Here is a 21,109-nt window from a genome sequence, read left to right as displayed (position 1 = left end):
CGGAGGTTTTGGGAGAGAGGGGGAAGTGGTAGAACCCTTCTTTTTGTTAAAACCTTTCATATATTAAAGCGAACATGTTTGGCACCTAATATGTATTATTACAAGTGCTCATTCATATTTTTCTACTATAAAAACATTCGAACTCATGATTATTTAGGTATGCATGTACATGCAACAATACGACTCATCCGTATATCAATAATATGAATTAATTATCCATATAAATTCAAATTTATCTTCCATTAAATACTAACAAATTTCAAAACTCAAGACCATTCACAACTTAAGTACATACTTTTAAACTCCAAGTGCCATACAACTCAACTCAACATATTATAGACTTCCTAAACTCAAACTTCAACTCCATGCATCCTATAGGGAGCAAACCCCCCTAAGGAGTTCTTAACCAAATCTCTTCCCTAAATTAAAATGAAAAATGAGAAATGAAAAAAAAACAACACGATATGAGGCTAAACAAATTATGGTTTAACCAAAAATGTGTAATCATCGGTAACTGTGATGGCACTCGACCTTAGAGTTCATCAAGGTAATTTTTGTACAATGATTTATCAACCTTGAATATACAAAAAAATCATACATTGTGGCATTCAAGTTCCTTAAAGTTGACTATTATCCACACACTGTCTTGAATAATTAACAAATCTACAACATCTCAACCCTCTTCAATAATACAGCCTTTTTGATCGACCAAATCTGTTAGCAAAGGAAGCCAGATTTTGCGATTGGCAATGCTCTATGGAGCCGACATGGAAAATGTCCGAACGAAGACATGCATTATGCATACACGAGTGTCCAAGCAGATAAGCCATCGTCAATGCGGCGTTATGTACTCGATCTCTGCATGCTCTCTCAACCATTCAAGCACTTTTGCTCCCTCTAGTATGTCTTGTACCTGAATCAATATGAGGTCAAATCAGTTTTCTTTTCTTTCCCTGTACGGACCTAATTGTTTTAACATATATCCTTTTCAACCAACACTGAGCAACACATATGGTTAAGAAAAGGCAGATTCTTCATAACAAATCCTCGACTTTTCTCACCTGTTCCTGCACCCTCTCTTCGTCATATTCTTGTTTACTACGTTTAAATTCTGCAATAGAATTTTCCACCTCTTTCATGAGCTCATCTGTGGCCACCTGCAAAGCAGGAAGAGCTTGTTGAAATACTTGCACAAGCTTAAGAATGGACACAACTAGCCATAATGCCAACCACACATCTTTGAGAAACTGGAACTTAACTAATACTTATTAAGCTTATTATTCAAGCTCATAATTATATTTAATGAAATTAAAACTTCCAAGGCTAAATAGTAACGAAATAAGAAAAGAAAATAATCTAAGATACAGATACTCATACCTGCAAATTTTCACGTTTAAATATATCTCCCACTGCCAGATTCTGTTTTATAACATGCTTAATGTTGTCCTCCTGATTGTCAAGGTACTCCTTCACAGCCTTCGGACTAGATAGAATAGCCAACTGCTGTTCATTTAATTTCATGTTTGCCTGTGCCACAACCAAAAAAACATATGAGACCTGGTACACTACACAGATGTGTGGCATTCAATTTCAGGGATCTTTGCAGGTTCTGACCTGTATCTGCAATAGTTTGGCTCCATATAGCTGTCTACCTTCTTCCTCAAAGATAGATTGAGGAATATCAACTTCCACCATCTGAAAGGTTGTGTCAATTTACTATACTCAGCCAAATTGTATACCCAAATAAACAAAATCCATGCAAACAAACTCAGACACTCTAACACACTGCCCAGAGGTTCGAATAAGCACATGAATCTTAGAAAAGATATTTCAGATAGTATAATACCTTGCAAAGCTGGTCAAGAATTGCATTGTCCGTTGCTTGATCTTTAGCTGTTTGCTCCACTTCAAGGCATCTTTGCAGCAACGCTTCCTTGACCTGTAGAATTGCAGCATAAGATATATATATATATATATATATATAATGTACTCTTCTTCTCTTTTAAATATCTTTCCTTGGGAGCCTTTCATATTGCTAATATGAGCTAGATTGGGACTGGGAGGACAACTGAGAGCATTATGTTACCTGTTCAAGCATTGTAGAGCCGGGAAGAAGCTTATCGGCTAGGGAGTCATCCAACGGAGGCAATTCTCTGTAGAACAGTTCCTTGCACTCGACCTAAAATAAAGAAAGAGATAAGAGAAGAACAAGGAAAATATTGTATATGTTACAGTGACCAACAATAAATGGAATACATGAATGCTTAAATGTATGTTCAGTCATTGACAAAGTGGCAGGGTGAACTAGTCTAAGAGCAAATTATCATATCTTCATGAGTTTAACTGTTCATTTATTTAGTTTTATTCATTTTTTCAAAAGTTTAAGTTAAAAAATATTTAGGGTGGAGAATCTGAATCTCTGACCCTTGGTCAAGGATTTCTTAAGTTCAAGTAATAAAGAGTCGATGAAAAAGTCAGAAAAACAGGTAGTAATTATAGTCTCCTCATTAGTTTAACAAACTGGCTCCCTTGGGTTTCTAGTGAATAAGAACCCACTGTGAATTGCGCATGAACACCACGGAGATCTTCCTGTTTCCATGATTCTGGGAATACAAGAGGAAATGATTTTGTTTCACCTCGTTGAATGCCAATTAATGAATCAACAAACCCTGGAAGCACCTTATCACCATCTTCCGTATCAAAATTATAACCTAAACATGGCAAGAAGGAAATGAGAGGAATTCTCGTGACTCGATCATTACGCATTGACAAAAGTATTCATGATGGGGAGCTTATTCTAACCTTTGCTCTCTGCCGATGGAATCTTTTGACCAACAGATTGGTCTTCACCAATTGTTGTTGCTGATATATCAATTACTGCAACATCACCAATCTGCACTCATTTGTCAAATGGTCAAAATTCTCACACGATATTTTAAGTGTAATTTTCACTTTCCAATGATTAGATGGGAAGCCAATAAATTTTAAACTGTATGATATTAGTAATCCTGCAACAGAAATCACCATCAAGTTAACATCAATGGTATAACATTTTCATATAGCCTTCAATTCTGCTCTATTTCTACTATTTCAGAATGACTAAAACTGACATAACGAGTAGACAATTTAATTTCATGTAAATTTGCAGAACATGGCAGATAAATGGCTCCTTCAGATCTGTACCATTTGATTGCAGAGTAACCTCAATTTCTCTTTCAGAAAAAAACTATGGAGAAAACAAAACAACATAAACGAGCAGGCTCGAAAATGGTTTCAACAGTCACCTGTAATCCTCTATCAGTCACAATTCTTAATATACTAAGGGACTTGTGGCGGCGCTTTAATTCCTGCTCAGAAGCTTTTTGAGCATTTATTTCATTGTCTATTTCAACAACCACCTTCAAGTTTCTATATCCATTTTCAGGAACCCATCTGACTTCAGGTGCAATATCAACAACAATGTCATATCTGGATCACAAAGTCACAAAGTCACAAAGTCACAGGCAAATAACTAGTGCACTGCAATCTTTAAAGCGGAAAAACGTGAGCAAGGAACAAAAAAGTCTATTACTCGTGGCGTAACTGAAAAGCGCGAGAGAATTACAAGATAAAGGTAAGCTCTGTGCATGTGCAACTGAATTAGCAGAAATATGCACCTACATCTTAAGAGAACATAAAAGATACATATTTGGAAAACCTGAGAGAGCCTTGAGAAGAAAAGGTATCCTCCAAGTCAGAAAATTTAGAGGTGATACGAACCGAGTCTTTCAGTGCCCTTCCTTCTACCTACATCACAAGTATATATATGTATATATATCAAATTAAAGAATAGGAAAAGAAAGACCATGAATTGGTACAAAACTGATTGTAGATTAGCATCTGTGTCATAGGGAGTCTAGGATGACTATTGAAAAATGTGTTTTGAAGTGAAACATTTCTTCTATTCATACTTTATATAAGTATTTTAGAATTAGTTTTGATTATGTAACCAAACACCATTCAAATTTTCAAAAGTGCTTTTAATTGGTCAGAACCCTTTTGAGCCTTCAAAAAATCATCCCAAACTCAAAGAGAGCCTAGATCCAATTGCTGCAGCTCCTTATGCTTCTTGATCGATAAAATATTTTATAAGAAAAGAAAATAAAAAGGTAAAGAGAACGTCAGTTTTAACTTACTGAGGACATTGCATGAGGAAGGGTCCTCTTCAAAATAGATTCTACAATGGCCTTCTGAATATTGTCCTTCCCTACATAACTTTCAAGAATACTTTCTGGAACTTTCTTTCCAGGACGGAATCCAGGGATCTGCTTACAGAAAAACAGAACATATAATTCTCATTCTTCTTCCAAATTAGTTTCTATCATTCCCATAGCAATTCCTTGTTGCACACTAAGAATTTTCCTTTCATAAATAATTATTTAATGTTGTTGAACCCCACATCATTCTTTCACATTGTATAGCAGTGGATATGATCCTAGATTATTACTAAAGCAATATCTTCGTAAGGTCTTTTGAGTAGAATCTAAAATCAAATTCACATTGAGTTAGGCTCAAAGCTAAGTATATTAAATATTAAACTAACGTGGAGATATAGAAGAAGTCATTGTCCGAGGAGAGGATTATTCAAGATCAGGAGTTAACCAGTACAAGATTTCCACTGGCACAACACAGGACAGTGAGGAAGATGCATAGGAGTTATGTAAGAGGGTAACCAGTAAGTACCTTGGCCTGCTTCATGAACTCAGCAATGGTCCTGCTACGACAATCCTCGCAAACAGCTGGTGGAACTCCGACGCTCAATCTAACCTGAACAGAATATTGCATTCTCAAATACGGGAAACCAGAATGAGGAAGAATGAACGAATGACTTAAAGAAGAAAAGCAGTGAATTTGAAAAGCACTGACTCTGGAATTGGGCTCTTGGGACTCGGAAATTTCCAGGGCCGCGGGAAGCTTGTCGACCTTGGGGCCGAGATCGACGGGGGAAGGGGAAGAAGGTGGAGAAGAAAATCTGCAGGAAATCGGGGAGATTTGAAGTGGGTGAAGGAGGTGAAATGGGGGGGGAAGAAAGCGAAGGTTGAGGGAGTTGGAGCGTCTATTCCTCCATGGAAGCAAGGGGGTTTTGGAGAAAGAAGCAGAAATTGAGGGGCGGGATGGAGCGAGGTTGAGAAAGGATGCGGAGAAATTAGATGGGAAGAGCGCCATAGCCGCTGGGTTGGTGCAACTCAGGGTGGAGGGAGCCAAACTAACCGAATTCAACTGGATAAAACGTTGTTTCAAGTTTGATGGATGATGAAGAGGATAAAGTTGGCGTTAAACCAAAAGGGCGTCGTACCAGACGGGACCAGTGGTTGCTTTCCGGCTAAATTATCAACTTGGCTCGTATAAAAAATGTAAATAGGCTAATCAATTACCCCACACCACTTGACAGGTTCATAAAACATGCTTAAGCTAACTTTATGGTGTTGATTTGGTTACATTCGACTGAAAGAGGGTGTTGAAAGCAGAGAACATATTATGCCTACCCGGATTTGTAACCACTAATCCGAGGAGACTATGGTTTAAAAAAAATTAACATGACCCAACCTCGCTCTATCAGAGACTTATTTATAGTTGGATAATAAACAAATTATTTATTAGGAAATAAATGGTACTTAACAACATGTGTCTACCGATTTACCGTTAATAAATTCAAATTTATTCATCAAAGAGTTTAATTAATTAATTTTTTTTTTTATAATTGGAGCTTGTAATCTATATTTATAATATTTGAAATTGGAATGAAATTCAAATTAATTAAATATATATTGAAAAGTCTCCCGAAGTTGTAAGAGAATTGATTCCAACGCTACCTAAAGAAGATATTTGTCCATTATTCATGAATTTACTCAACTTTAAATAAGTAAAATATGCTAATTACTGGAACAAAATAATTCCAGTCAAAACAATAATCAAGTAGAACATGCAATAAATCACAATAATAATTTTGAAATTAAATAGGAAAAGAAGAGTTAGAAAAAATGACACCATAGTTTTATAGTGGTTCGGTCAAACTCGACCTACTCCACCCCCAAGCGTCTCTTGGGAATTTGAATAAAGAACTTTCTCGACTCTTTCCACGGATCAGAGCCAAACCGCTACACCGCTCTTTTTACGAGTTCAAAAGCAAACTCAATCTTTTCCACGGCGTAGGATCAAACCGATACAAGTATTTGAGTTTGATAATAACACACCACAATTCTCTCAAAGAATAGATTTACTATTTGGGACACTCACAACTGTTTCCTCACAATACAATAATAATCTCTCTTAAGAATAAGATGAAAAGAAATAAACTTGTAAGCTTGGAGAGAGCAACAAACAATGGAGACTTTGAACAAATGAGGATCGGAGAATTTATGGAAGTTGTGTGTGTTTTTAAAATGTGGGGAAGATAAGTTTATATAGAGAAAAAAGTGGCAAAATGTAGGAATTAATATTGACCATTTGATTGGGTTAGGAATAATGAAAGGTGGAGATTAAAAATAAATAAATAAGAAAATTTTCTAAATTCATTTATTTAAAATTTTTAATATAATAATAATAAAAACGATGTGAGTAACTCTCAAAATTTTAAAATATAATAATATAATATAGTAATAATAAAAATCGATGTGAGTAACGGTTATATTCATTATAAATGTCATACTTTGTTGAGAGTCCTGGGAGAGGAGAAGTCATGAAAAAAAAAAAAAAACTATTATTTTGACAAATTTTTAAAACGCAACACTATCAAATTCTCGTCCATGCTCACTCTTAATTTTAGTAATTAAAAACCGTTTTTTTAATTTTGAACTCTTTTTACAAAACTAGCCAATTATTTCAAAACATCATTCTTATAAATCATCAAAATCGGAGTAAATCTTTAAAAATCATCAACTATCGCAACCTAATAATTTTCTCCATAAGTATTTTAGAAGGGTCAGATAAGTACATATGAAGTAGTTGAAGAGCTCTAGTATTAGAAGTCATATTTTTAGATTTGAAAGACTTACTACATCTAATACTTCTATTATTGGAACCAAATTAGGCTAGGCTTACCTCAAGGTTATTGTCAAGAACAAAGCATAGATTATGAAGAAACGTTTGCACCCGTGACTAGATTAGAAGCTATTAGAATGTTACTTGCTTTTGCTTCTTACAAAAATTTTGTATTGTATCAAATGGATGTGAAAAGTGTATTTTTGAATGGTTATATTATAGAGGAAGTGTATGTAGAACAACCTCCCGGATTTGAAAATGTAGAATTTCCTCATGGCTATAAGTTGAAAAAGGCTTTTTATGGCTTAAAACAAGCTCCGCGGTTAGTATGATAGACTTATTAATTTTCTTATAAGGAATGATTTTAAAATGGGTAAACTCGACACTACACTCTTTATTAAGATTAAAGAAAACGATATGCTATTAGTGCAAATATATGTGGATGATGTCATATTTTGTTATACTAATCCTTCTTTATGTGAAGAATTTTCTAAATGTATGCATAGTGAGTTTGAGATGAGTATGATGGGAGAACTTAGTTTTTTTTCTTAGACTTCAAATCAAACAACTTAAAGATGGTATCTTCATTAATCAAGAAAATACACTAAAGATTTGCTCAAAAGGTTCAAGTTCAATGGAGGTAAGATTGCAAGAACTCCCATGAGCACATCCACTAAGCTTGACAAGGATGAAAAAGGTAAAAGTGTGGATATTAAAGCTTATCGAGGTATGATTGGATCTTTACTTTACTTGACCGCTAGTAGACCCGATATTTTGTTTAGTGTATGTCTTTGTGCTAGATTTCAATCTTGTCTTAAGGAATCTCATTTACATGCCGTTAAGAGAATATTTAAATATTTGCTTGGAACTATTAATTTAGGGTTGTGGTATACTATCAATGTTGAATTTAAATTGGTAGGATATTTTGATGCTGATTTTGCCGGAAGCTTGTAAAAAGTACTAGTGGAACTTGTCAATTTATTGGTAGTTTATTGGTAGTTCTTTAGTTTCTTGATTCGGTTGCCTTATCGACTACCGAAGCGGAATATATTGCAGTTGCTAGTTGTTGTGCTCAAATTCTTTGGATGAAACAAACTCTTTGTGATTTTGGATTAAAATTTGATAGTGTATCTCTATTTTGTGATTATTCTTTGGAATCCACCTTCATTTCTAGTTAGGTTTAGATGCATATTTCGACACATGGTTCACACATGCAAGTATAAACCAATGGAAAGAAAAAGAGCACATATTATCATGATGTATGCGTTCGTATAAAACATACTAGAAAAGTATCCCGTGTTGCGATATACAACACACATGTATGTGTTATTCATACAACATATAATTAATCCAACCTAGCCTAAAAGTGTTTCATCAATAATTTTACTTTCAACGGTTTACTGTAAGATTCACTTCAAATCCCGACATTAGATCCATAAACACCTCTTCTTCTAGGCTCACAATTGATTATAAATAGAGAACTTTCACATCATTTAAATGTGGTGGTTTTAGCAAATATTCTCAGTTATACTGTATCCTAGGTATAATTATGTTTGAGAGTATTCATCTCTTCTATATTGAAATAATATAAAGCATCGTGTATATTGTATTTAGTTTATTTTAGATGTGAAATTATTTTGATTAGTGAAATTATTTTGGAGTGTTTCTTTTAAACAAGATGCTACCCGCCTAAGTTGACAGGAAAAGGTTTACTTTAAAAAATAACACATCCTTGTTATTGGAAGCATACGCTAAATAAGTACATTTAGCAATTCAAGGAGCTAAGTTCAGGAAGAGAATGACTAGGAAGATACACCAAAAAAACTTTGATCTAATCTAGAGTGAACGGTCAAGATCCGAATTCTCAAATCGAGCCACCCCGAATTTGTAAAAACATATGGTAAAATACGGTTATTTATTTATTTTTTTGTGTTTAAAACAAAACGGAAATATATTTTATTTACAAAACCAAAATGAAGATTAAGACAAAATAACTTAAAACCTTAAATAGGTGTGATTTTGTATGATACTTGCTCTAAATCTGCTTCCACCCTTGACTAGCTTATTGTACCGGAAAAACACGAAATGAATATAAAGATTTAGTAAGTAACCTACTCGTTCTTGTTCATATCCTAAGAACTTTGGACTTTAGATTGTGTTCTCAAATTTTTGTCATGATCTAGTCCAAAAACCTTAGTCTTAGATTGTTGGGTTCTGAGGTCTTATCCTTAGTTCTGATCTAAGGACTTTAATTCTTAGGTTATGTGTTCTTAACGTGAGAATCTAGATCTTGTTCTATGTTCTTGTTATGCTACCCTAAGAAGATGGTTTATGTTCACCATATAAGCATGCTCTAAAATAGCACTAGGTAAACTAAGTCATTAATAACATGAAGTTTGCTATGAACCAAGTAAGAAACAAGAACCAAGAAAATACCATCGCAAACCCTATCTCCATTAAGGCAAGCAAAATGCTAGGTACCACTAACAATAAATGACCAAGGTCTTCACTCACAAATTCAAGAAATCCTTAAATCTTCTATGGTACAACATATTCATGAATCGGACTACATCATTTGGAACGTAAGAGGGTTTGGAAGAAGGTTTCAGACTATGCCGTTTGGAACATATGAAGTTGCGTTCTAAGTGACGTAATCTGAACCTACATCCAGGGCTTCATGTGTTCCTTGCGATACAATTTGAAACCTACACCTAAGGCTTCTTACAATTTAAGCGATATAATTTGAAATGTACGTCCAAAACTTCTTATGTTTCAAGCGACATAGTTTGAGTACCTTTGCACAAGTCTTCATATGTTCCAAACGGCATAGTCTGAAACCTTCATATGTTTCAAGCGACATAGAAATGTACGTCCAAAAGTGGTACGACAAGTTGCAAATACTAGATCATGAACAAAGAGTTGTAGCATAAATGTGATGTTGTAGTTACATGGTCTAAATTGATCAATGACATATACTTGAACGATGTCCAAAAGGTCTCATATCAAGGAGATAATATCTCTCACTGGTGTACTTACAATCTCTTACTATAAGACTCCAACCCCATCTCCATAATTTTAATTTAAATGATAGCTCATATATGTTACTAAGGAAATTATCGAAACCAACATGATACTAAAAATAAAGCCTACTTAAATTTAAATCGACCCTCAAGTACATGCAAAATATAAAGTTTTATACACCAATGACATCTTTTTCTGTTTTCCTATTTTCTAAAAGAATTCTATTTTAGTTTTCAAAAGACCATTTATAGGTTGCCCCTGGCTGTTAAGATGTGGACATCTCTCTGGTTCATCCTCGTCAAGAAGCACCCTTTGGTAACTTTCTAACCAAAAGAAAAATGCCTCGAGAATATGTTTACACATGAAGCTTATGGTATTCATTATACATGTTCTGAATTTGAACTGATACGAGGAAAGCACAGAAATACCCTCACATATCTCTCTCTCTTTCTCTCTCTAAATACACAACAAAATCAAAGTTTATCAAAGCAATGAATTGTTTTCCTCTTCCTCTGCATCTAACAGGAAGTCTAGATTAGATATCTTCTCTACCGAAGAACATTCCGCATACCAAAACTCTTTTCAGAGGAAACAATTTGAATTGGATATCCATCCTTCCAACCAATCCCTTCACGCTCCATCCTCATTCTCCACAGCTCTAGTAACACCGACTTCAGCAGGTCGAAGTACTCGCTCATGAAGCATGTATCCTTTCTATGAACATTAACAACAAAATTGCAGTTATGCTTTTGCAATTATCATAGTTTTCATGCAAGCTCTACTACAACCTCTATTTCCATGAATAGGTACAGATTCATGTTATGTCATCGTGTTTGTTAAAAAAAAAAAACGTAGCCAATTCGAAGATAACTCTAGAAGAATGATAGAGCGCAGGTGGAACTCAAATGACATTGAAATTAAAAGAAAGAACAACAAAATAACCAAGTACTTCGTGGTACTTGGACCCTCCTCTTGGGCATTTTCACTCAACCCTTAACTATCTAAATAATTCCCTATCTTCATCCTCCCAAGTCCCCTCAATTTATGACAAACTCTCCTAACTCCTGAACTAATTACCAACATACCCTTGATATCCCAATAGCATTCCCAATTCTTTCCTAATAGCACTCTGATCAAAGAAGCGTTTTATCTAATGAGTATTCCATTTAGAGGCTCAAACCTGGTATCTAGAGAATTTTTTCCCAGACCCAGACATTTCAAGAACATCCCAACTTTTATGCATCTCAAGAACAAGTTCTTCAATTCCCTTTTCTCAAAAGTTTCTTTTATTTAAGATTTGAAGTGTTAGTCTTCACTGCCAATGATGTTCATAGCTCTTTCTTCTTACCTTAAGTCTGCAAATTGCACTTCAGAAAAACTAATTTGTCAAAGAAAATGTTTGCTAAGTTCCAATTTTCTTTTCTATTTACCTTAGTGAATAAAACTTTTGTCTTGCCTAATGCCTACAGTTCAATCATCGTAAAATCTCCATTTGCAACTCTAATAAATATGAAGAATTTGAAATATAATAATGGTAGAATGTCCAAACCACACACAAAACATCGATCATGACTATGAGACATACCTTCAATACAGCAGCAACAGTACCGGGAGGCTTAGAACCATCTGGTACTTGAAAAACTGCATTGTGCCTATGTGGATCAAATGGCTCATTTGTAGGGTCAAATATTTCCACTCCAAACTTTTTCAACACCTGAGAGTAATATAATTTAGTTAAACTTAATTAGCACAAGGATGTCATGAAGAGCCAAAATTAGAAGGAAATGGCCAATGGCCGATATACAATGTTATGTTAGTTAAGATGGTTTCAACTGACTAAGTATTTTGCCATACAAGTTTTGCTGATAATCAAAGTTCTAACTGCAAACCACAATAACATTTTATACATGAGAACTTTACCTCAGACAGCTGCTTCTCAGTCATTTCAACACCTTCAAGAAGGGTTTTCAATAGGGGCACTGCCCCAGCAGAGTCATTAGTTGAATCAATCTTTGAAAAACTTTCCTTGACAACAGATGAAGCTCGTCCTAGATTGTCTGCGACATCCAGTAAACCCTTTGCAAAATTCTAAATCACACAAAAATAATGTCAGGAGAGAATCTTGCAAGTGAACATTATTAATGTATTGTCATGTCATTGAAACATGAAAAAGAAAAAAACATATATATACCAAGGATAAGAAGTAGACCAAATGAAAAATAATACCTGAATAGCGAACTTCTTCGAATTCTCAGCTTCACGCCTTGTCCTGGCCATTATATTCTCCATCTCGGCATAAGTGCGAACAACTTTATCTTGCATTTGTTCAATCTCTTTGTGCTTTAATTTCAAAAGCTCTTCCTTCTCAGCCACAACTTTCACCAGATCATCCATGGTAAGATTGTCATCACTCTCAGAATCTGAATCAGAAAGCAGAGTTTGTTACCACTTGTCAATTTAGGCAGGCATTGAAAATCAACATCCAAATATGAAACCTGATTCTTTGGTCTGACCATTAGATTCAGCCGTCGGCTCTGCAGCAGCAGAAGAGCTGCCATTACTTCGTACAGAATCACCATTTTCCTTATCAGGAATCTCAGGGGATGCAAACGTTGATAATCCGAATTTATGAAGGAAAAATGAATTATGAAACGCTGATTCCTGATCAGAAAAAGAATAGACCTGGGCACATTAGACCAATGAATGAACGTTTAATTTATAACGTTCTCTAAGGTGAGATATGTAAGAAGACCAAACAAGTAACCAGAAACTAAGCAATAAACCGCAATGGTTTCCGAATAATAAGGGGGGGTGGAAACTTAGAACAAAGGTAAAAGGCTCTCTAATTGAAGAAACATGAGTAAAATTGACATAAATAATAACGAATTCAAGACACCCAGAAACAGAACAAAAATTGACGGGAGGTTCAAAAGCATATAATAACAAAAAATTGCGACAAAAGTCTTACAAAACCTCATATAAAAAAATGGGGAAGAAATTGAAATTCATACGCCGCTCTTACATAAGAAATTTCGAGAAAAACCCAAAACCCTAACTAAACCCTAATAGCAGAAAACAAATCCTTGTAAGTGGAAGGTGTTTAAGGCGTACCTTATTGATGGATTCGTTAGCAAGACAGTGAAAGCGATTGGATAGAATTGGCGAGAAGTGTGCGGTTTGATTGGATTGCGAGGCCGAGGAGAGAAGCGAGCTCCGGCAAATGCCGCGGGAGGCGCGTGAGAAAAGCTTGGTGACGATCATAGCTAACAAGAAAGGTGATTAAAACTGAAAAGGAAGATCGGATTTGAAGGCTTTTCAGGCAGAGAAAAGTGGAAGGAAATGAAGAGAAGAATGTGGCTGAGGAGGAGATCACAGGAGACAGACACGGGAGCGAGGGTTTTGTGGTGGCTTCAAGTCAAATTGGCGAAACTGCCCCACCCTGTGTTTCCTTAAACGACGCCGTTCTCATTGCTTGAGGAACACTCCACCCATCCCCGTTTTTGTTTCATAGAAATCCATTTTTTAAATTATTAAAAGTGATTTAAAAATGAAATAAATCTAAAAGTGTAAAAAATACTATAAAATCAATTTTGATAGGTATATATAAATATTTAAAATAAATAAAAATATTTAGATAACTTCGATTACATTTTTTAATTTAAAATTATGTATATATAATGTGTGTTTAGTTTGCCGGGTTAGGAAGCTAAATTTTCCAACCTCTGTCATAGGTTGGATGGATTATTTGCACCCTCTATCTTTTTCAAACACATATATCTTCTTTCAATAACTTATAAGTGGAATGATATCGTCTTCCGACATTGTTTGTCTTTGAGTGATATATTGAGTTCTTCGTTAACTATATGGCATTCTGATTATTTACATAAAAATCTTCTCGCGGTGCTTCTTGCTTAATTCTTCTAGATAGTCTGTCATTCATATAATCTACTTTCTAGTTTGATCTATTGCCACGTACTCAACCATTGTATATGAAATAGCAACACAATTCTAACCCTAAACATCCAACTATTCCATTATTCGTGACTTACTCCCACCTGGTTGTATCCTCCAACTGTAGAGTATCATCAAAGAACTCTGGTTTTCCTTCGTCAATCAGCAACATACAGTATAATGAAGGTACATACCTTTCTAATAGTCGGATAGTTTTGGAGATCTTCTCAATGTTGCCTTTTTTGACCTTTAATCTCTAAAACTAATTCAGTATAATGAATTAATTAATTGATATTTTTTAGATAACAAACCTACTCTTAATTACTAATAATTTCAATATTTTGAAGTGTTTATAGTATAAGGCTTAAAACGATGATACGATGTCTTTTAAATCACTCAAATCCGAATTAAAATGAAGAAGTTAATAGCCCAAACAAAATAGAGTAGAAAATAGTTGAGGAAATAACGTGGCAGCTGAGTTTTGGAAGAGTAACAAATTGGTGACTATTTTAGATGTTTTTAAAATAAAAACAATTATATATATAATAATATATTTTAGAATAAATAAAGTTAAACTTGTGATCTTGGACTAATATTATTATTATTATTATTTTAATAGCAAAAAGGAAATACTTTAAACCATCGATTATTAACATCATTACTATTTTTTAAATAAAAAAGGGAAAGAAATTTAGACAGTCGGTTATTACATTTCTAAAATAAAATAAAAAAAAATCAAATTAAATCATTTGCAACTGCTCTTCCTATTTATACAATGTTTTTTTTAAGACACAATTCTTCTCCAATTTTAAATCCCCAATTTTTGTTTTTATTTATCTTATTCCTGAGAGCAATTTTTATTGTTTTGTGATAATATTGTTGTGAGTATTTAAATTGTAAATTTATTTTTGGGAGAGTTGTGGTATATTCTTAAATTTTTTTTAACATTTATACTAATTTGATCATGAGCAGTTGAAAGGTTTGAGTTTGGTCTTCAACTCGTAAAATGAGCGTGTGTTATATTTTTGCTCTGATCCGTGGAAAGAATTTATTCAAATTTTCAAAAGGCATTTAAAAGGTGGAGTAGGTCAAATTTGATTGAACCATGTAAAATTAAAGTGTTACTTTTTCTAACCCTATCTCACTCAATTTTGAAATTATTAGTGTTTGGTTAATTTTGTTTTTAATAGTTTATTGTTTAAAATTGAATTATTTTATGCATTTTTATTAATTGTAACCTTCAAATTGATAAAAAGTTTGCTAAAAAAAAATATTTTAATTTTTTACTAACTTTATGTCAAAGTGTTCTCATACTAATCCTACTGGCTGAGGTGTCACTTTCTCCACATTTGATTCTTTAACAAATGTCTCATAGATTTCTAAAGTAGTTATATCACTTGGTAAATTTTTTTTGCAACTCAACCTCAATTTCTACTTGTTTCATTGTCCTGGATTTTTCTTTTCTTAATCCTTGTACAAGACATTTTCATCAAAAGTCATGTCACAATGTCTTAAGATTTTTTTGTTCTTATCATCCCAAAATTTATATCCAAACATGTCATAACGATAACACTTCACAGCTTCAACGTCGCTTGTCACTCTTCTTTAAATCAATACGAACATATGCAGTGCAACTAAAAAATTCTCAAGTGAAAGTACTTGAGCTCTTTTCTGTCCATACGTCTTTTGGCCGCTTGAACCCGAAAGGTACTGACAAACCTCTATTTATCAAGTAGGTTGCTGTATTTACAGCATTGACCCATAATTTATTTGGCAATCTATGATGAATCCTTATACTCCTTGTTCCCTCATTCAATGTTATTTTCATCCTTTCAGCAACGAATCCTTATACTCCTTGCTCCCTCATTCAATGTTATTTTCATCCTTTCAGCAACGAATCCTTATACTCATTGATCCCTCATTCAATGTTATTTTCATCCTTTCAACAACACCATTTTGTCTTGCTCTACCAGGAACTATTCTCGTTAATCTAATTCTCTCAACTGCACAAATGCTTTGAATTCTGACTTTTTATACTCTCCTCCATTGTCAGACCTCAGCCATTTGACCTTCAAGTCGGTCTGGTTTTCAACTTCAGCTTTCCACTTCTTGAAAGTGGCAAACACATCTAACTTATGTTTCAGGAAATAAGTTCATACCTTTCTACTAAAATCATCGATGAAAATGATGTAGAACTTTGATCCACCAAGTGATAGAATTGGAGATGATCTCCAAACATTTGTGTGGAACATTTACAACCGCACTTTTTCCAAGTCTCTGATAGCCTTTGTGAAGCTTACTCGTTTCTATTTGCCCATAATGTTGCTCTCACAAGGGCCTATATCAACATATTTCAGAAATGATTTCCTCGTTAGAAACTCTTAGTTGTCCTTGTCTTTCTAAAACTCCTTTCGTAGTCAACATCTTCATTCCTTTGACGCTCATATGTCCAAGTCTATTGTGTCATAGACTTGAATTTGAAGCACTCTCAGCAAAAATAGTCATACTTATACACCCTGCAGTGGTGTATAAGATTTCAGATTTTGTGCCACGTGCTACCACCATAACACCCTTCACAATCTTCAGTGAACTCTTCCCAAACTCTATTACATAACGTCTTCCTCATTTTTTTACTTGTTTGTCATTTTCTTGGTAAAGATCATATTTAAATTTTGAAAAAAAACATCTAGAATTTTGCTTCTTACTATTGAAGATCAAATAAACTTCAATTCACATTTTGCTTAAACCGTCTAAATCGATAACCCTTGTGTTTGATATTTTTGTTTCATGATTCAAACTCGAAGATAACTTTTAAATAATTCCGAATTCCGTAAAAAGGAAAGTTAGATCATTCTCTTATATCTTATAATTAAGAAGGGAATTTAGTCAAAATCTTAACGACCTTTCATTTTGAATTCATTTTCAGTGTGCGGTTCTACCAAAACATATCTTTGCGTCCCTTATTCTTTTGATCATTTCTTTGTTTTATTTTGTTGTTACTTAATAATTAACTTGTCTTGATTGTCTTGAATAGCTCGCTACTATAAGAATTGATTTATCCATATATTAGCCTACCTTGATCATAATTTAGTTACTTTCTCAAATAGCCTACCTTTGTGTGTAATAAACACGAGTGTTCCTGAGTGTAAAATCAGTGAGTTGAGTGTGTGAGACCCTAAGCATATTTAACTACTGTTTGTACAAATCATAAACCAAAATGAGGGAAAGAGAGGGGAGATTAATGAGCTAGTTAAATAAGAAATCTAGGAGAATGATGAATTAGAAGATAGGAGTCATTTGACATTTATTACAAGAAGACTTCTTAAAACTCAAGTTATTGAGAATGATGTCGATGATCAAAGAGACAACCTATTTCACACACGGTGTTTAGTCAAGGGCACTCCTTGTAGTCTTGTCGTTGATAGTGGAAGTTGCACTAATGTAGTAAGTACCATGTTGATTAAAAGTTTGCAAATTCCAACCCAACAACATCCTAAACCTTACCAGCTTCAATGACTCAATGAGAGTTGAACAATGAAAGTAGTTTCCCAAGCTTTAATATCTTTTATTTTGGGAAAATATAGAAATGAAGTTCTTTGTGATGTGTTACCCATGCTTGCTGGAGACATATTGCTTGGCAGACCTTGACAATTTGATAGGAAGATCATGTATGATGATTATTTGGATAGGTATTCTTTTATAAAATAGGGTAGAAATCACTCTTATACTTTTGAGTTCGGAAAATGTATTTGTTGATCAAAGTTGGAGAAAAAAAAAAAGAGTTTTAGGAAAAAAAATGGAAAGAAAAACCAGAATTAAGTGAAAAATTAGAGAAAAATCAAAGAGTTAAAAAAAAGTGGGAAAGAAAAATGAAGAAAGAGATGAAATTGAAAAAAAAGGAAAGAAAGTGAGTTGTTTGGTTAGTTGGAGAGGTGTGGAGCTTAATGTTTTCACAAAATACCATGTTTGTACTTATACACAAGGAAGGATGTTTGTTCTCGAACGATAACAACTTATCTTTGCCTAGTGTGTTTCAATCTCTTTCACAGAAATTTGAAGACGTGTTTTAAGATGAAGTACCTACCTCTCACTAGAGGTATTGAACACAAAATAGACTTCATTCTGGGAGTTGTCATTCCTAATAAGTCAACCTATAGAGTCAATCCAACTGAGACTAAAGAAATTCAAAGGCAAGTAGAGGAGCTCATAGTGAAGGGCTATTTATGAGAAAGCTTGAGTTCATGTTCTGTATCAGTCTTATTAGTGCCAAAGAAAGATGAAACTTGACACATGTGCGTGGATAATAGAGTCATCAACAAAATCACGGTAAAGTATCGACATCTTATTCTTAGGCTAGCGATATGTTTGATGAATTTTATGTTTCATGTCTATTTACAAAGATTGATTTGAAATCTGGATATCAATGCATGTTGGAGGTAAATAGAAAATAGGTTTCAAAACTAAGTTTGATTTGTATGAATGACTTGTTATGACTTTTGGGCTAACTATTGCTCCTAATATACTTATGCGTTTAATGAATAATTTTTTAAGAGAATATTTGGGAAAGTATGTTATAGTATATTTTGATGATATTTTAATTTATTTAAAGACTTTGTTTGATCTTGTAGAGCATGTTACGTCAGTTTTGATTATACATAGAAAAGAGAAATTTCATGCTAATTTTAACTAATGTAGTTTTTGCATGGAAAAAATTCAGTTCCTTGACTTCATAGTGGGTAAATGGAGTAGAAGTGGATAAGGAAGGAGTTAGAACTCCAGCTCCTTCGTAAATGGAGTAGAAGTGGATAAGGAAGGAGTTAGAACTCCAGCTCCTTCGCTCCTTTATCTTTCTTCTTCATAGTTCTAGAAGGTAGAGTCAAGACGAAACTCAGGCTAAACCTTGGAAATTCTAGTGCCATAATACCTTTCCTCCTAGCCATTATCCGACTGCAATAATTCTTGCTAAGAAGAGAAAGTCATTAGGGATTTGCCAACACCAAAAAAATGCAAGTGAAGTTAAAAAGTTTTCATAAAAGTTAGCTAGCTTCTATAAGAGATTTATAAAAGATTTTAGCATCATAGCTACACCATTGAATGATTTAGTGAAAAAGAAGGTTGTTTTCGAATGGAAAAAATGCGAGAGAATGCCTTCAATTTGTTGAAGAAGAAATTAAGCAATGCACCATTACTTGTTTTGCCTCACTTTGATAAAACTTTTGAAATTGAGTGTGGTGCAAGTAGTTTGAGCATAGTTGTTGTTTTGATGCATGATGAAAAACCTTGATGTATTTTCGTGAAAAACTAAATGGAGCAACATTGAAATATCCTATCTATGATAAAGAATTGGTTGCTTTAGTTCGCACATTACAGGTGTGACAACACTACGTATGTCCCAGAGAATTTGTGATTCACTTTTATCAGGAAAGCTTGAAATATCTTAAGGGTCAAAGTAAAATTTACCGTAACGTGCACAAAGTGGGTGGAGTTTATTGAAACATTTCCGTATGTCATCAAATATAAGAAAGATGATGATTTTCTTGATTCGAGAACAAACTTTTTTGAAGAGGTGGAAGATGATAAGGATCACAGTGCTTCAAATGTTCTAACTAGACCTATTATATGATCCATGGCCAATAGGATTCAACAAGGATTCATTCATCTACAAAATTGGATAGACTTGGTTCAATCTTTATTTCATGTGTTACAAGGTGATTTAATTGAGGAATGACCATTTGGAGCTTCATAAATGAATATTTGCACGATTGAAGTAGTAGATGAAGTTGATATAAATTGCACTAAGATTGATAAGTTATTAGAAAACTTTATTTATTATTTTTAATTTCATAATTCTTGTAATGGCAAAAGTGTGGGAAGTTATTTGTCAAATTGATTCTTTTGTGCAGATTTAAAGTGAATGAGAGCAAATAATAATCACTAATTTCTTTAGTGAGCATTTGAAGAATTGAAAATTTTATTCGTGGAGAAAATATAAATACCCACATATTATATGTGAAAGACAGATTTTGGAGGAATGAAATTTATATGTCAAATTGAGACTTTTACCCTTTGAATTTGAATATTATCTTGTCATTTTTAAGTTTCAAACCATTCTTGTGATGGATTGTAATTGAACCATTCAATCAAGATTTGATCAAGTTCGATGATTATGAAGTGACTCAATTTAGAACAAGGTTCCAAATCTTGCTTATAGATCTTTGAGTTCAATGATAATTTAATTCTAGCCTTATCTCTTGGTTAATCCGAATTTTGTACAATGACGTGTTAATTTTTTTGATTCAAAGGTTCTTGTTTCAACAAAAGTTTGGATCGTTGGACTCACGATTAGGGTTGCCTTATTAAAAAGCTTGAGAACCAAGCCCCAAACACGTTTGAAAAAGTAAGCAATCATTTAGATATTGTTTGAAGAAATACTTGTAAGAACTGGCTAGGACTTGAGCATGCAGCATTGCTAATTTAAGTAAGAAATTATAGATTTAAATTTAGAAAAATGAAATTTTGCCTCGTCTAACTTGTATGCATCTTTTAAGGCTTCTACTACTCTAAATTTGATTATTTTTGCTCTGAATTTTCTGTTGAGACTCAGAATGTACGATTATATGATGTTTATTAACTTGATGAATGAGATTTATTGCATTAGTAGGTTGAAAACTTCGTTATATCCTTGATTGATTATTTAACTGATTGGTTGAAGTATGGATAATTAGTGAGCCTTAACTTATATTTCAAATACTTTGAGTCATGTTTAGGATTAGGTAGGATTGTGGGGGTTGGCTAGTATTGCGTAGGGTGGTTGAGACACAACCCTAGATAAAAAATTTGTCTCAACTAGTGAAGGTCTACCTAGAATATATATAAGAATATGACATCACTCACTTAGGGCTTGTGACACACTAGAGAGTACCATTGACGGATCCCTAGTGGTGCTCAATGGAGATTCTAAGTTTCATTATTTAGGACCGGCAAAAATTTAGATATAAAATACAGTAATGTAGATATAGAAAGCTCACCAGGTAACAATAGGGAAGCTTCAGACTTAATAAGGTATATCGATCTCATAATGACTTAGATGGACAAAAAAAAAAAAAAAAAAAAAATC

The 21,109-nt window shown here is 33.8% G+C and overlaps 2 protein-coding genes across 5 annotated transcripts; both read right to left on the bottom strand.

Moving 5' to 3' along the window:
* Positions 1-504: 504 nt before the first annotated feature.
* LOC111498383 (trigger factor-like protein TIG, Chloroplastic) lies at positions 505-5,276 on the bottom strand. The gene is made up of 13 exons (XM_023149601.1): positions 4,906-5,276; positions 4,723-4,806; positions 4,176-4,304; positions 3,698-3,786; positions 3,285-3,468; positions 2,803-2,893; positions 2,557-2,711; positions 2,087-2,179; positions 1,847-1,939; positions 1,615-1,695; positions 1,378-1,527; positions 1,062-1,157; positions 505-913 (listed from the first exon to the last, which is right to left on the bottom strand). The coding sequence occupies exons 1-13, from the start codon at positions 5,203-5,205 to the stop codon at positions 833-835; spliced, it is 1,626 nt and encodes a 541-aa protein (XP_023005369.1). The 5' UTR covers positions 5,206-5,276; the 3' UTR covers positions 505-832.
* Positions 5,277-10,329: 5,053 nt separating this feature from the next.
* LOC111498456 (grpE protein homolog 2, mitochondrial-like) lies at positions 10,330-13,463 on the bottom strand. Of its 4 annotated transcripts, none has more exons than XM_023149717.1 (6): positions 13,153-13,463; positions 12,537-12,702; positions 12,268-12,461; positions 11,962-12,129; positions 11,627-11,755; positions 10,330-10,755 (listed from the first exon to the last, which is right to left on the bottom strand). In XM_023149717.1, exons 1-6 carry the CDS (start codon positions 13,300-13,302, stop codon positions 10,672-10,674), a joined length of 891 nt encoding a protein of 296 aa, XP_023005485.1. In that variant the 5' UTR covers positions 13,303-13,463; the 3' UTR covers positions 10,330-10,671. The 4 variants fall into 4 exon arrangements, with proteins under 4 accessions (XP_023005485.1, XP_023005486.1, XP_023005483.1 ...); XM_023149718.1 differs by having other exon boundaries at positions 12,555-12,702; XM_023149715.1 differs by having other exon boundaries at positions 12,537-12,723; positions 13,153-13,449.
* Between the last annotated feature and the right edge of the window lie 7,646 nt (positions 13,464-21,109).

This window comes from Cucurbita maxima, unplaced genomic scaffold, assembly GCF_002738345.1.
Source record: "Cucurbita maxima cultivar Rimu unplaced genomic scaffold, Cmax_1.0 Cma_Scf00025, whole genome shotgun sequence".
NCBI lineage: Eukaryota > Viridiplantae > Streptophyta > Magnoliopsida > Cucurbitales > Cucurbitaceae > Cucurbita > Cucurbita maxima.
The sequence above is the reverse complement of the archived record's forward strand: the minus strand, read 5'-3'. Positions and strand labels throughout refer to the sequence as shown.